We start from the raw sequence: 12443 nt of genomic DNA, 5'->3' as shown, positions 1-12443 counted from the left end.
TAAATAGTGCCAGCAACGGCGGCGAAAGCAACTCTTAGGAGCGAATGACGATGTCAGAGAAGCACAGAAAAGGGGTTAACACTTAACCGGCCAAATAACCGGTTCCTGAATATCTTTGACCAGTGCGGAATGCTCTCTCCGGCTACCCTCTTTGAGACTGCAATTTACAAATTCGTCTCTTTTGGATCATTTGACTATTGCTAGTAGTTGTATGCATTGTGATCTGCAGAGTATCTCATAGCTCACTGATTTTTCATTGGGTATTATTGGTGATGGTTATTGACAATGTGGGTGTTATTCACGATTGGGGCTGGGGACCGGTTATCCCGGATATGAAAGACTGAGGCATAAGCAAATTACGCGTCCATCAACCTGTTCGGTTCTTGGCACCAAAAAGGAGGCAAGCTCAGCCGCTCTTTGGAATCTATAGCATCTACCTTGTAGAGCTAATAAACTTGGATCTATGAGAATCGCAAACGCATATCAGCTTCTCTCGCATCAATCGCATCACGCTCATCTGCACTCGGTAACATAAGAGCAATAAGGCGTATTCCTTTGACTTTGCCCATTTAAAAGATTATTAGAAGATTTCGTGTTTATTAGTATTTCGCATCTTCAAGATTAAAGGCTATGTTTCAATTATTCTACGTTGGGGATAATAGTATTACGCCGTTGTCGCCGTTTTCTGCCTCCCACGTCGGGTGGCGCCGGCAGGGGCGCAACGGCTCCAATGCCAAGAGTTTCGGGGAATACGTACATGTATCATCCCGCTCCCGGTATCCCGGCACTTATTAAAAACTGCCGAGTTGCAATAATACATCAGACTGAGTTATTAGAGATATAAGAAGGGATTCAAGGATATTCCTTCAAGCAAAAGAAAATTGCATTTACACTGTATTATTAACTATATGTGGCACCATTTGCCATCATAATAAAACCCCAAGAGAAGGCACCAAGCTTTATAAAATATATAATAAAGGCTTATGCATACAGTAACTACGACAGAGATTCTACACGCTAAAAAAAATCCACCTCATCTTGAAGAGTGTAGTCGAATCAATCGCAAAAGAGAAGCATCTAACACTAATTGAGTTTAAAGGTTTATCCTCAAACTTAATCTCGCGTGACGGATACGAATCCTTCTAGATCCTTGACAACATCCTGGTTCTTAGTCATGTCGTGTTGACTTGGAGGCTACCCTACGCCTGGAATGATGGAAGAGCATCGGGACAGGCAGAAAGCAATTTTCAAAACTATTTGCAGTTTAAGTCAAGAAATATAAGAAAAGTGCTTGGAGGAACATTGGCTAATCCAAGGATAAACAAGACATATCTGAAGCATACCGCCTTTGCCTCTTGTTGTTAGCTCAAACTCGAGATAGGCAGCAGCGCTACTTTGGGGCGCCAGACCTTTGCCAAGCCAATCAGAACAACGATGCATCTATACAGGATAAACTCCAGAAAAACAAAAGAAAATACAATATTTCCAATCTCAAATTGTTCCCATTCATCAATTATTTAAATCAGCTTCTGTTAGGCTCATAGCCAGCACGCTCATAGACATGGCAAACGCTGATGCAAAACATGCCTGCAAACACACATCCCTCTACTTGGACGTCTCACCGCACGCGTCTAAAGCAGGATTCAAACGTCCAAATAGGAGACAACGTATCTCGGCGGCAACTCAAGAAGGACGTGTTCTCAAAGAGCTAGAGCTCCTAACTAGCAAAGAGCTCTTTGAAGATGAAATGGCCTTTCCTGGACCGCTGGTTCTCCCTGATGACGATCTAGCCGAAGACCCAGAATGGCCGCCTCAAGACTTCAACGAATGGAGAGATGAAGAGGAAAGGAACCCGGTGACTCAAGAGAGGAAAACAATTTACATTGTGCCCAGTCCGTTAATCGAGAAAAGTTTCTCCAAGATGCGGGCATGGTCCGTCTATAATTCTAAGAATTCAGCAAAGGAACAAGATACACAAATCAGCCCTCCAGATATACAAGACATTGTGGAATATCTATCGGCATTCTTCTATGGCATGGACGTCAAGATCTTTGAACAGCCCTTTCACTGGCAAAAATGGGATAGCTACGACGGCACCGTCTTGAAAAACTCGAATACAGAGAAACAAATTGGCCTCAAGTCTCCGAGTGAAGAGCTCTTTGGAATTCGCTGCCGTGCCTCACCAGACGGAGTGTCTCCTATGCAAGTCAACTCGAACGATATGCTGGATGCCCTGGCTGAGAATATTCCCTCTGATGCACATTCAATCATGATACTGCTAGATCAGGACATGTACGAAGACGATGAAGACATTTTCTGTGCGGGACGAGCATACGGAGGCAGTCGCATCGCAGCTGTCTCCAAGTTTCGTGACCAGCCCTCATGTGCGCCAAAAGATAATAGCCACGCATGGCCATCTTCACATTGCGCAGCTTACATCAAACAACTCTGCCATCTCGAAACCTCCACGTCAAAGCCACAGCCCGTCCAACGCACACCCAATACTAACAGAGGCCCCTTACACATGGCCATAAAAGCGACTACTGTACGTCACGAAAGCAGCATCCCGTCGGAAGCCCCAACAACCCAATGGCTCGGAAGGACTGCCGTGACCATGGCGCATGAGCTGTGTCACTGTTTGGGACTGGACCACTGCGTGTACTTTGCGTGCGCGATGCAGGGGTGCGGCAGTGCGGAGGAAGCACAGCGGCAGCCGCCGTATGTGTGTCCCGTTTGTCTGGAGAAGCTCGCCGCTGCGATAGGAGAGGGCACTGTTTCTGGATGGAATGATGAGGTGTGGAGCATGGCGGTTAGAGAAAAGTATGTGAGGGATCGGTATGAGGCGCTGAGGAAGGTGTGTGAGAGATGGAGTAATCCAAGCATTTCGAGAATGTTTGCGGGATATAGGGCCTGGTTGGATGTAGTGATTGAACGAAGTTTGTGATTTCATTAGTTAGACTTGATTTATTGGGTAATTTGTAAATAGAATGAAAAGTGATATAGAGGCATACATTGAAAACGTTTAGAATACGGTATAAGAGTTTTGGGGGAAGAAGTTAAAGGTGACGCTTTAGCAGCAGTAATATCTCATGTTAAGATAGATTGACCATGGTATTAACTGTGAGATTATTACAAAGAGGCCAACATTATACTAACACTACGGCCAATGTGAATGCACAGCATAATTGTATACACATTGCACAATTAACGTCCATGGACTTGCAATTGTCGAGCATTATCGCACTTACACCACATACAATCAGAGAGATGTGCTACACAATAAGCAGATATCTCTGCTATAAGCTCATACATTCTCTTAATAAAAAAAAAGACAAATCACACCTTCATCATTCACAAACTACGAACGCTTTGAGATCTTTGCGAGGACAATCCCATGAAAATTGATTGTTGACTTCTCGCATCAAAAATGTTCTCTGCAGAAGCGTCCAGCTGTTTCAATGACTTTACGAGTCGCCCAAACATCAAAGGCCGTGTGGCTCAATGGCAGAGCGTCTGACTACGATTAAGTACATCAGGAGGTTGCAGGTTCGACCCCTGTCTCGGTCAAGATCTTTCTTTTTGCCGTTTTTCACGATTAATTGGAACTGAAAATATCCAAGAAACACTCTTGACAAAATCAAATCAATTTTTTTTTTTTATTCAATTCTACTAAACCGTGGTATCAGGCAGCTTGTTCTTACCATCGTGTACTTCGCATGCCATCCAATGGCTCTTCACTTGGCTTCCCACTAATAAGCAAGAAAATCGTCGCACCATGTGGGGGACAGCACTGAGCTCCCAAGTCATGACAATTACCTCAATTTCTCCAATTCTCTTCGTATTCTGCAAAATGTACTGAGTAATAGTGTCGTCATTATTGCCGCGGGAAATCTTACAGACGTCCCAATTACTGGAGCGTGTTAGTAGAGAAAACTCTTCAATTCCAGCCCACCATCTTTCAAAATGGGTGCACCAAACAAGGAATTTGGTGGTTTTAGTTTGATTCAGAAGCTCTAAAGTAGGTAGTTTAGCGGCTTTCTACGTGAGCTTGACGATCTTTTTCTGTCAAATGTCACATATCGATCGATGAAGCTCCAACTATCGTATTGCGCCAGACTATGCCTTGAAGAACGTTGGTTCAGAGGACAAGCGTTTCAGCTACAGGCTATCAATCTTTCCTTGCATGTAGCTTTTGGAAAAACTACATGCAGCTGAAGTATTCGTCTTCAGATACAATGTCAAGGCTCGTTACATCTCGTAGTCATATTCTATAGCTGCTAAAGAGCTTTACTCATTGGGGAACATATTAAACCAAGTGAACAAACTCTATCAGTGCCAATTGACACTAGGCTGTTATGGTCCCAACCTTGATGGTGATTGGGACGATTTCACATGCTGATAGTCACAAGTTTCCCTCCGAGCTCAAATGGGAGGGAAGCACATGGTGTACTACTACATGTGTACGAGTATGGCTGATACTGCCATCACACATACCGGCTTGTAATCAGCTTTGAGGAGCTGCATCTCGCCTGCTCAGTGGAACACGTTTATCCAGCCATTTTGTGACCTGAAACTATATCATGCATGTGCGTACGAGTGTTTACCTGTGCTCGGAAAGGCTTGTTTCCGAGAGCACACCATCGCAATGTTGGAATTAATGAATCGCACATGTCGGTACGGTCGTACCGACGGGGGTCAGATAGCAAAGCAAAGAACGCGCAACCGACCGAGCGGCCTTGACCTCTCCACCTCAGCCTAGCAGTGCCCACATCGCTTCGCAAAGCGGGAGAGTTTCCGACGATCCACAGCTTGATGGTTCGCCCTATGGAAGACGCACACAAATGCAATGCGCCGACGCACTGAGACGCTGCTGCAGAATTTTCTTTTCCAACTAACGGCCGTCCGTCCTCGGTGCATGTCCAAGTACGTCGCGAATAGAGAGGCCGTGGGGCGTGCTATCTCGCAGCAACGGCGAATTAGGACTCGCCACACTTCGGCGGAGCGTCTGCAAGAGCCTCGCGGAAGGGAAGACAAGAGTTCCAGTTCGATGCAAGTCGGCCCATGTTCAGCGGTGAGTACATATGTAGAAGCAGATATTGGTGCTCTCGCTTACGGCCGTGCATCTGCGTGAGGCCATTGAGGAGCTTCCACTGCCACTTGGCAGTCATCAGATTGGCCCGTCTATAAGCAGGCTGGATGCCAGCACAGGCTGATTCTGCTGGGTTCTTGATCCGTACAGCTGGCTGGACCGGATCACACAACTGGATCGAGGTTGGTCTCTTGAATAGCCAGCCACTCACATCCCTGTGGTTATTTATAGCCGCTAAAGACGGGTGGAGCGAAGAGCGCCGTTTTCGACTCGCGGTTATATGGTGGGATTAGTAGAGGCCCAGATAGTGCTATCACGGAGTGCCACCAACGTTTAGTAACGGCGATATCTCTAGCAATCTTTAGTAGTCATGGAAAACGGTCTTTTCATCCACAATTCGCACCAAGTTCGCGCCAAACTCGGTGACAGAATACCGTTAGAAGCAGCTTCAAAAGCTGGATTAAAAACGGGGAGATAACGGAGACAGCAGAGAGCTATAATGTGAAGTCTGCGGAAGAATCAAAGTTCCAGCACCGGCGCCTTCAGCTTCCAGCCACAGTGGAGCAGCAGTGACCTTACAGCGCTACTACAGCGTGTTTTAGTTGAATAGGAAGAGAAAAAAAAGTTTTCATTTTTTTCTGTGCTGAGATTTCACAAGGATGTGAGAGATAATACTCCGAAGAGGCGAATCACGATGGATAAAAAGAAAAAAAAAACAAATGAAAATTTGAAAATTTTTCTTTTTCTCAGGTCATCATTGGTACTCTGGCGGCCTGTGATTAATGCAAGTTGCAAGCATTGTGCAGCCGTAGGTCTTTTTTTGCGCGCGTAAAAAGCTGCGTGTCTCTAACATTGTGATTGAGAAAGCCCCCTTCGTCAGAGGCTGAGTGTCAGCGAATTAGTGGGATAATTTACAAAGTACCCATTTCCATGTCTTGATTTCCACAAAATTTGCCATTTTTGATTAGGCATTCTTAACGGCATGCAGGGAGTCTCTTCTCAGCTATCAATAACCTTGATGGATGCTGCTAATTCTCTCTGCAAAGGAATGATTTTGGGTACATGTGTGTGCACGCAGCCCTCATATCGTTGGATAGTACACAAACCAGCAATCATAGACACTTTGGCCGAGTGGTTAAGGCGATGCCCTGCTATCAATTGGTATCTTAGGCATTGTGTTCGCACGCGCAGGTTCGAATCCTGCAGGTGTCGGTTATTTTTTGCTTTTTTATTTTATAATAAGCACTTACAGCAATTGCTTGTAAAGATTCTCTCTTTTTCTTTGGTTCTCTCTGGCCAATCTTTTAATATCACATTCATTTTTTTATTTTTGTCCACTCTATTATTGCATCGACCCCATCCCTCTTCTCCAATTCTTTGGTTAAATTGGCCCATCAGCAAGCAACTCAAGCTTTTTTGTTGGGCCCGGGAAGGCCATGCGAAAAAGTTGCTTGACAAGGGCTTGAGCCGTAGCCCTGACAAATGGCACGCCTGCCCAGCCCTCCCAGCGGCTCGATCTAATGCAAGGTACGCAGAAAATTGAAAATGCCGCGCCTCCATCGTGTGTGTGTGGCCAGAGGTCCCGACACGATTCTCGGTCGCTGGAGGCTTGCATGAGCGTCGGCGTCGACGTCTGCATGTGGCTAGAGGTACTCGTAGGCATCAAACAAAGCTTACGATGAGGAAATCTAGAGTTGATGCTACTTTGAGCTTTCTGTTGTTCTTGAATAGCCCAGTGGCCGGCATGATAGCCCACGGTATGCTCGGGACTGCGTGCCTTAAAACACCAAGCCCCAGAAAGAGGCAGCTTCATTCAAGACGATGCCAATTGGCCAACCTGAGAAGATGGCTGCTGCGCCTTGCAGGTACAAATTGGCTCCTCAAGATCCTTGAGCGAATGCAGCAATAGCTCGCAGAGCTGCCCGAAAGCTACGGGTGCTGCACTAATTTGTACGAGCCGTTCTAACTGGCTCTCTGCTGTTGTGACACTCTCTGCAGCTCAGGTACTGGTACAGGAACAGATACAGACAGGCACAGGTACAGGTACAGGTACCCTCCCCCAATATCGTCCCATCCCTCCATCCATCCCATCCCGGACGGCAAGACGGAACTTGTCAAAAGGTGGAGTTCGTAGGGCAGCAAAGGATTCATGTGGAGGCTGTAGGTGGTGTTTGGATCTGGCATCGCCAATCAGATGGCCATCCATTGCAGAGTTTTTCTATATTCCTCCCGCTATATACCGAGAGCAAGGATCCCTTCTCGTCTTCATATGCCAAAAACCTGTCAGTCTTGCCAGACAAAGGCACCACTGCACGAGTGCTTCCATATCACACTGCAAAACCAGGGCAATGCTACCCGTGTAATGTATGACTGCAGAATGCTGTGACACAGCTATTCCCTTTTATCCTACGGTCCTTTCTTCTACGGTACTAGCACTGCGCCGATACTTCCGATGGCGGCGACCGCGCGGCACTGAGGTACTACTGCATTATGTCTCGAAGCTGGGAAGCTCCAAGTGGCTGTAGAAACCGGGTTGAGAATCCAGTAGTCGCAAGCAATGTTACCCCGCTGTCACAAGCCTCCCCCAACGATGAGTTGTGTGTGTGAATTTACTCAGAATTAGAAATCAATTGGGTTCAGCCATGGATCCAAGGATGACAATGGACTAATTGAAAGTGTTGCCCGATTAAAGAAGGCTTTTTGTCTTTCAATGCCCTAGCAATAGCTTGCGAAGCAACAAAATTCTGCGCCGGAAACGTTTCCTAGCACGCAAACAGAGTTCGGCTACTGCCAGGCACAGGATCTTTTTTCCCCTCTGATCGTTGGAACTGCAGCCCGTCTCCAGGGGGGTGGATTGGCCAACCACATGGCAGCCCTGCCCACACTTCTCTCCACTTGCCCAATTGGTACGACACTGCTACGACACTGCTACGGCATCCGCACTTGTAACTACCTACATGCACGGCCCTTAACCAGAGGCCCTTCTCCCAAACTAGCGTAGAGACAGGCACGAATTAGGCTGCCAGCAGGCTCTCACGGAGGGCTTTTCTTGTGTGGCTACCTCACGCCGAGTCTGTGACTGTACAGAGGCCATCTAGATATCACAGCACGCGGTTCGGACCGGAACCATACAGCACAATACTCAGCGATGTTTTAGCGTGAAGTGAACAAAGCAAGTTATATAATAGATGCGAGGGCTGTGTAACCTTGCTAAGCTAGAGGGTTGAACGAGGATACATAGTTGTTTCTGCATAAGCTATTGCCTATATTTTCAGCTGGGGACTTCGTAGCTACCCGTATCGCAGTAGATCGAATATGGATCTAAATCCGTGCCATCCTGTTGACCGGCCCAACCCTTTTCCTTGAGATTTGGTTCTCCTGGAGAGGGTACTATAAGCAGGTCGCCTTTCTTGTCGCAATCCGGGTTCCTATTCTTCATATAAGGATAGTGTGCTTACTCTGTCGGAATGTGACCTCTTACCTATATAACAAACATGTCATATTTGTCACCTTGAGCGATAAGTAGGGGTTGAAGGGACTGATATAATTTAGATTTAGATGCGGGTAGTACTCGACAATGGCCTTACCTAAAGAGGTTCACGCATTCCTTCTCGGGAATGTCCATTGACTCGTCCCCTATATACTCGACCTGGTCAAATAAGGTAGCCTATATTTAATAAGCATTTACTCGCTTGCTTTGGAATCCGGTCCAGAAGAAGAATAATGCCTACTTCACCTTCTTGAGGATAGATTTGCGCGGTTGCGTTAACCGTAAGCAGAGAAAGGGAAATGAGGTTGGTGAGTCTCATAATGACCGACGTTGAGACGTCTTCTTAAATATGATGGAGGCAATCTGAATGGGCTGTACGTGTTGAAGAAAATAAATAGAAGATGGATTATCAGCAAAACTAGACAGAGTAAAGCGAGATATAAATACTAGAAGAGTTCGAGAGAAGCAGATGTGTGGAAATATTATTGACTGAGCATCCAGCCTCTCCTCAAGTTCATAAGCTGAGATGTTGTCTCATTGTTATAAGGGATAACGCCTGATATCGGTCAGCAGGCCCTATAGCAAGATTATCCCTGTAAGACTTTATAGTAATATCATCTCAGTTATGGAGTAGAGTTTATAGTATTATCTCATTTAGACACCATAGTAATACTGTCTCAGTTACGAAATGGGCTTCATAGTCGTATAGTATTGTCTCAGTTGGGATCTACGGTAATATTGTCTCAGTTAATAAAGGGCAATCTTCTGGATTATTAGTAATATCAGACTGCTAAACTTGCTGCCTCTACAATCACTAATATTTACTCCAACCATGAGTGTCATATAGGACACGGCACGCCAAGACACGGAACATCAATGTTACGAGACAGAGAGGCACAGGCCGCTGGCTGACATGTGCCTGCGGCTGGATCTAGAGCATCTTTTTCTACGAATTGGCCAAACTTTCCCACTGGATATGGACCATGTGGAAATCAGCTGTCAGTATGCAACTTCCCACCGCAATAGAAGAGGCAGATGGTAGCATTTGGCAAGACGCGCACAGAAGGTGGAACGTCGCAATGAGAACCCCCCCCCCCCCCCCTCATTGTGGTAACCGATGGAACACAAAGATACATCGGCTATTCGCGCAAGAACAGAGAAATCTTTCCGGCCTCGGAGAAGTCCCATATCGAATCCGCCAGCCGGCGGGCCACATCAAAAAAGATCTAGCTTGTGAGCTCCTCGCGGAACAAGCACGGCAGCAATTGCTATGTACTGTACTACATGCTGGAAACTACTCAAAAAACAGCGTAGTCGCAGCAGTGGTGCAGTGTGGACTCTGGAACTGACAAGCAGGTACTCCATTTTGGCCCGTCACTCCGAATAAACCCCCATATTCTGCACCACAAAAAGAACGCCACCGGTGTTTGCCATCTTTCTAGCATGCTAGTCGTATCTCAGCGTCCGTGGTACCAATACTACGGGAAAACTACTCATGCAAGGCACCAGCAGCCAAGCATCTCCCCCTCCAAAAAAGACGCCGATTCAAAGCCGCTAAATCGTTTACTGGCAGCGGATAAACGGGAAGCATCAAATACGGGATTGTGGGATGTAACGAAGAACGATAAGAGGGCAAGCCACAAGCCGAACTAGGCCCCGGACTTGACTTCTCGATAGAGCAGTAGTTTGTTAGTTTGTTCGAATGGAGGCTCAGAACTTTTAAAGAATTTGGTTACAAAAGCCTTGAACCCGTAAAACCGGGACGCCGGGTAAGAAAAACGTGGCTTCAGGGACTAGACGACGCCGTTGACATGTTGGCACTTTTTTTTTGGACTTTCTAAGCATTTAACTGTGATTTTTGTGTAGTGCGCTAATCAGTTTAGAAGCAACAGGTCAAAGACCGAGCCGGCCTCGGTGGGGAACGAAGTGACATTTGTGGCGTATTGCTCCGCCGAGGTAACATTTTTTTCCTATTCCAGTTTACGGAGATACTAACCACTAACACGATCACGATTGGGAAAGAGGCCAAATTATTCAGCATTCAATGCGTACTGTGTTTGTTGTACAAAAGTCTAACAGATGCCGTATCGATGTAAGCCCCTTTGTGAGCGCATAAAGGGGGAGGAGAAATCTTGATAGAGTGCTTAGCACTAGGCGGGAGAAAATCTGGGGTCCCCTCAACGGGGAGGTTGTGAAACGGAACTTGAATAAGGGTGTATGCCGGAAGTGTCTGTACTTTCGGCCTTTGGTCACAGTAAAGTCTTGATTAGTCTTACGGAGTAGCAGGATAAATACGCGTCGGCGACTGGAACTCCCAATGGCTTGGCTAGGCTTGGCTTAGATGTGATATTGATGTTAGTGGTGCTTGATAAACAATGTTAAGGTAGCACCATCAAGACACAAGATGTACCTCGATTTACGATTGACAATTACAGTTGACAATTACAATTGACAATTAGAAATGGTAAATTGCAAATATGCGCCCTTGCGGAGGAGCTGCAATCGCCCTAACTTCGACGCGATGTCCCGAGTGGCTTGGTTGCAATGACTCTTTACATCGCGTGCCGTGGTGATACGATTGTGCCATCCAATCTATTCACCAGCACGACAAAGTAGGACAGACCTTGGCACTAAAAAAAAGGAGAAAGGTATTGGAGTATTAGAACTTGATTGGCATCTGTAAAGCGTGATCAGGGTCTTGAATTCAGGAAGAATGTGTACGTTGAAGCCGATTATAGGGTAATGGATTTGGTGGTGCGATATCAAGTGCCGAGCACATGTATGCGCTTAGTCATCACACGGACCACGGTCTTTGATGAAGAGCTAAAAGGGTGAATGCAAGCAACATCGGCACATCAGCGAAAATGAATAAAAATGTAGTAATAGTAAACCACAAATAATCGACAAGTCGCAAATGCACAGAGTACGGGGTCCAATATGCGGACCATTGTATTTCATGCATCCGGAGTTTAACTGCCAGTCATCATGCCACTCATACATACTGGCGGTCACTCACTCACTCTCACTGAATCATGTACCGCCAAAAATGTCAGAACACTAAAACTGTAAGGTAGTATATATGACCGGCCCTCATATGATGATGATGTGACAATTCTAATTTTACTTCCTTTCCAATTGGGAACACTCCTTCACCGCACGTTTTCTTTTGTTATTGTTTGAGAAGAAAAAAAAAAGTCTCCGCTGGCTGGCCTGTGAGCTCGCTAAGTGAATTCTGTCCATCAACCCCAGCCAGAAGTGAAACAGCTCTTGCATAGGGGCGATGGAGGCCAGAGGAAAATGAGTCGGCGCACCCGTACCAGGGCCTGGGGAGTTGTAGTAGTTAAAAAAAAAAGGAGGCTCAAGAAGTTGCCCTAGACCCTGGACAAACATTAAAATTTTTAAAAGGAAGAAAGGTAAAAAAAAAAAAAAAAATCTTTCGACCGCACGTACGCACGGATGGAGAGAGTGAGAAACCCTGCTCGGGTTGAGCCGCGATCAGTTCGCGAGGGACCCCCCTGCTTGTGCTGTAGCACTGTAGCACTGTAGCATTCTCTCCCTCATTCTCTCTCTATTCTCTCAGTCTTCTCTTCCCAGTCAGTTTCCGGCCCCAGATCCTTAGACCTGGTATACTCTAAGTGAGAAAAGAGGAGGTACTGTAGATGGATGAGAGGGTCCCAGTGCCAACGCAATGGGCGGCGGATCCAGCTCAGACAAAAATCCTTGCAAAGAGTCCGCTTCTTTGTCTTCTTCTATCCTTCTACTTCAAAATGTCGGAGTACCATCAAAAGAACCACGTTAGTACACTTGTACACGACGCAGCTCCAAAACCAACCGGTCTGGCGACGTGCATCCGGGTAAGAGGCT

The 12443-nt window shown here is 46.3% G+C and overlaps 2 protein-coding genes and 2 non-coding genes across 4 annotated transcripts; 3 read left to right on the top strand and 1 right to left on the bottom strand.

Annotated features, from left to right (window-relative positions):
* Positions 1 to 1463: 1463 nt before the first annotated feature.
* GGI43DRAFT_408117 (archaemetzincin) lies at positions 1464 to 3139 on the top strand. Its single transcript, XM_083206319.1, has one exon. The coding sequence runs from the start codon at positions 1562 to 1564 to the stop codon at positions 2942 to 2944; it is 1383 nt and encodes a 460-aa protein (XP_083059547.1). The 5' UTR covers positions 1464 to 1561; the 3' UTR covers positions 2945 to 3139.
* A 348-nt stretch (positions 3140 to 3487) lies between these two features.
* Positions 3488 to 3567, top strand: GGI43DRAFT_t141. The gene has a single exon. It is a non-coding gene; the product is annotated as a tRNA-Arg (tRNA).
* A 2639-nt stretch (positions 3568 to 6206) lies between these two features.
* GGI43DRAFT_t142 lies at positions 6207 to 6301 on the top strand. The gene has a single exon. It is a non-coding gene; the product is annotated as a tRNA-Ser (tRNA).
* A 1774-nt stretch (positions 6302 to 8075) lies between these two features.
* On the bottom strand, positions 8076 to 8998 carry GGI43DRAFT_408110 (uncharacterized protein). Its single transcript, XM_083206318.1, has 4 exons — positions 8821 to 8998; positions 8677 to 8756; positions 8571 to 8627; positions 8076 to 8517 (listed from the first exon to the last, which is right to left on the bottom strand). Exons 1-4 carry the CDS (start codon positions 8896 to 8898, stop codon positions 8361 to 8363), a joined length of 372 nt encoding a protein of 123 aa, XP_083059546.1. The 5' UTR covers positions 8899 to 8998; the 3' UTR covers positions 8076 to 8360.
* Between the last annotated feature and the right edge of the window lie 3445 nt (positions 8999 to 12443).

The sequence above is a fragment of the Trichoderma evansii genome (assembly GCF_050947405.1).
Source record: "Trichoderma evansii strain SZMC 28006 chromosome Unknown GGI43scaffold_13, whole genome shotgun sequence".
In the NCBI taxonomy this organism is placed as follows: Eukaryota; Fungi; Ascomycota; class Sordariomycetes; order Hypocreales; family Hypocreaceae; genus Trichoderma; species Trichoderma evansii.
This window is presented reverse-complemented; position numbering and strand designations above follow the sequence as displayed.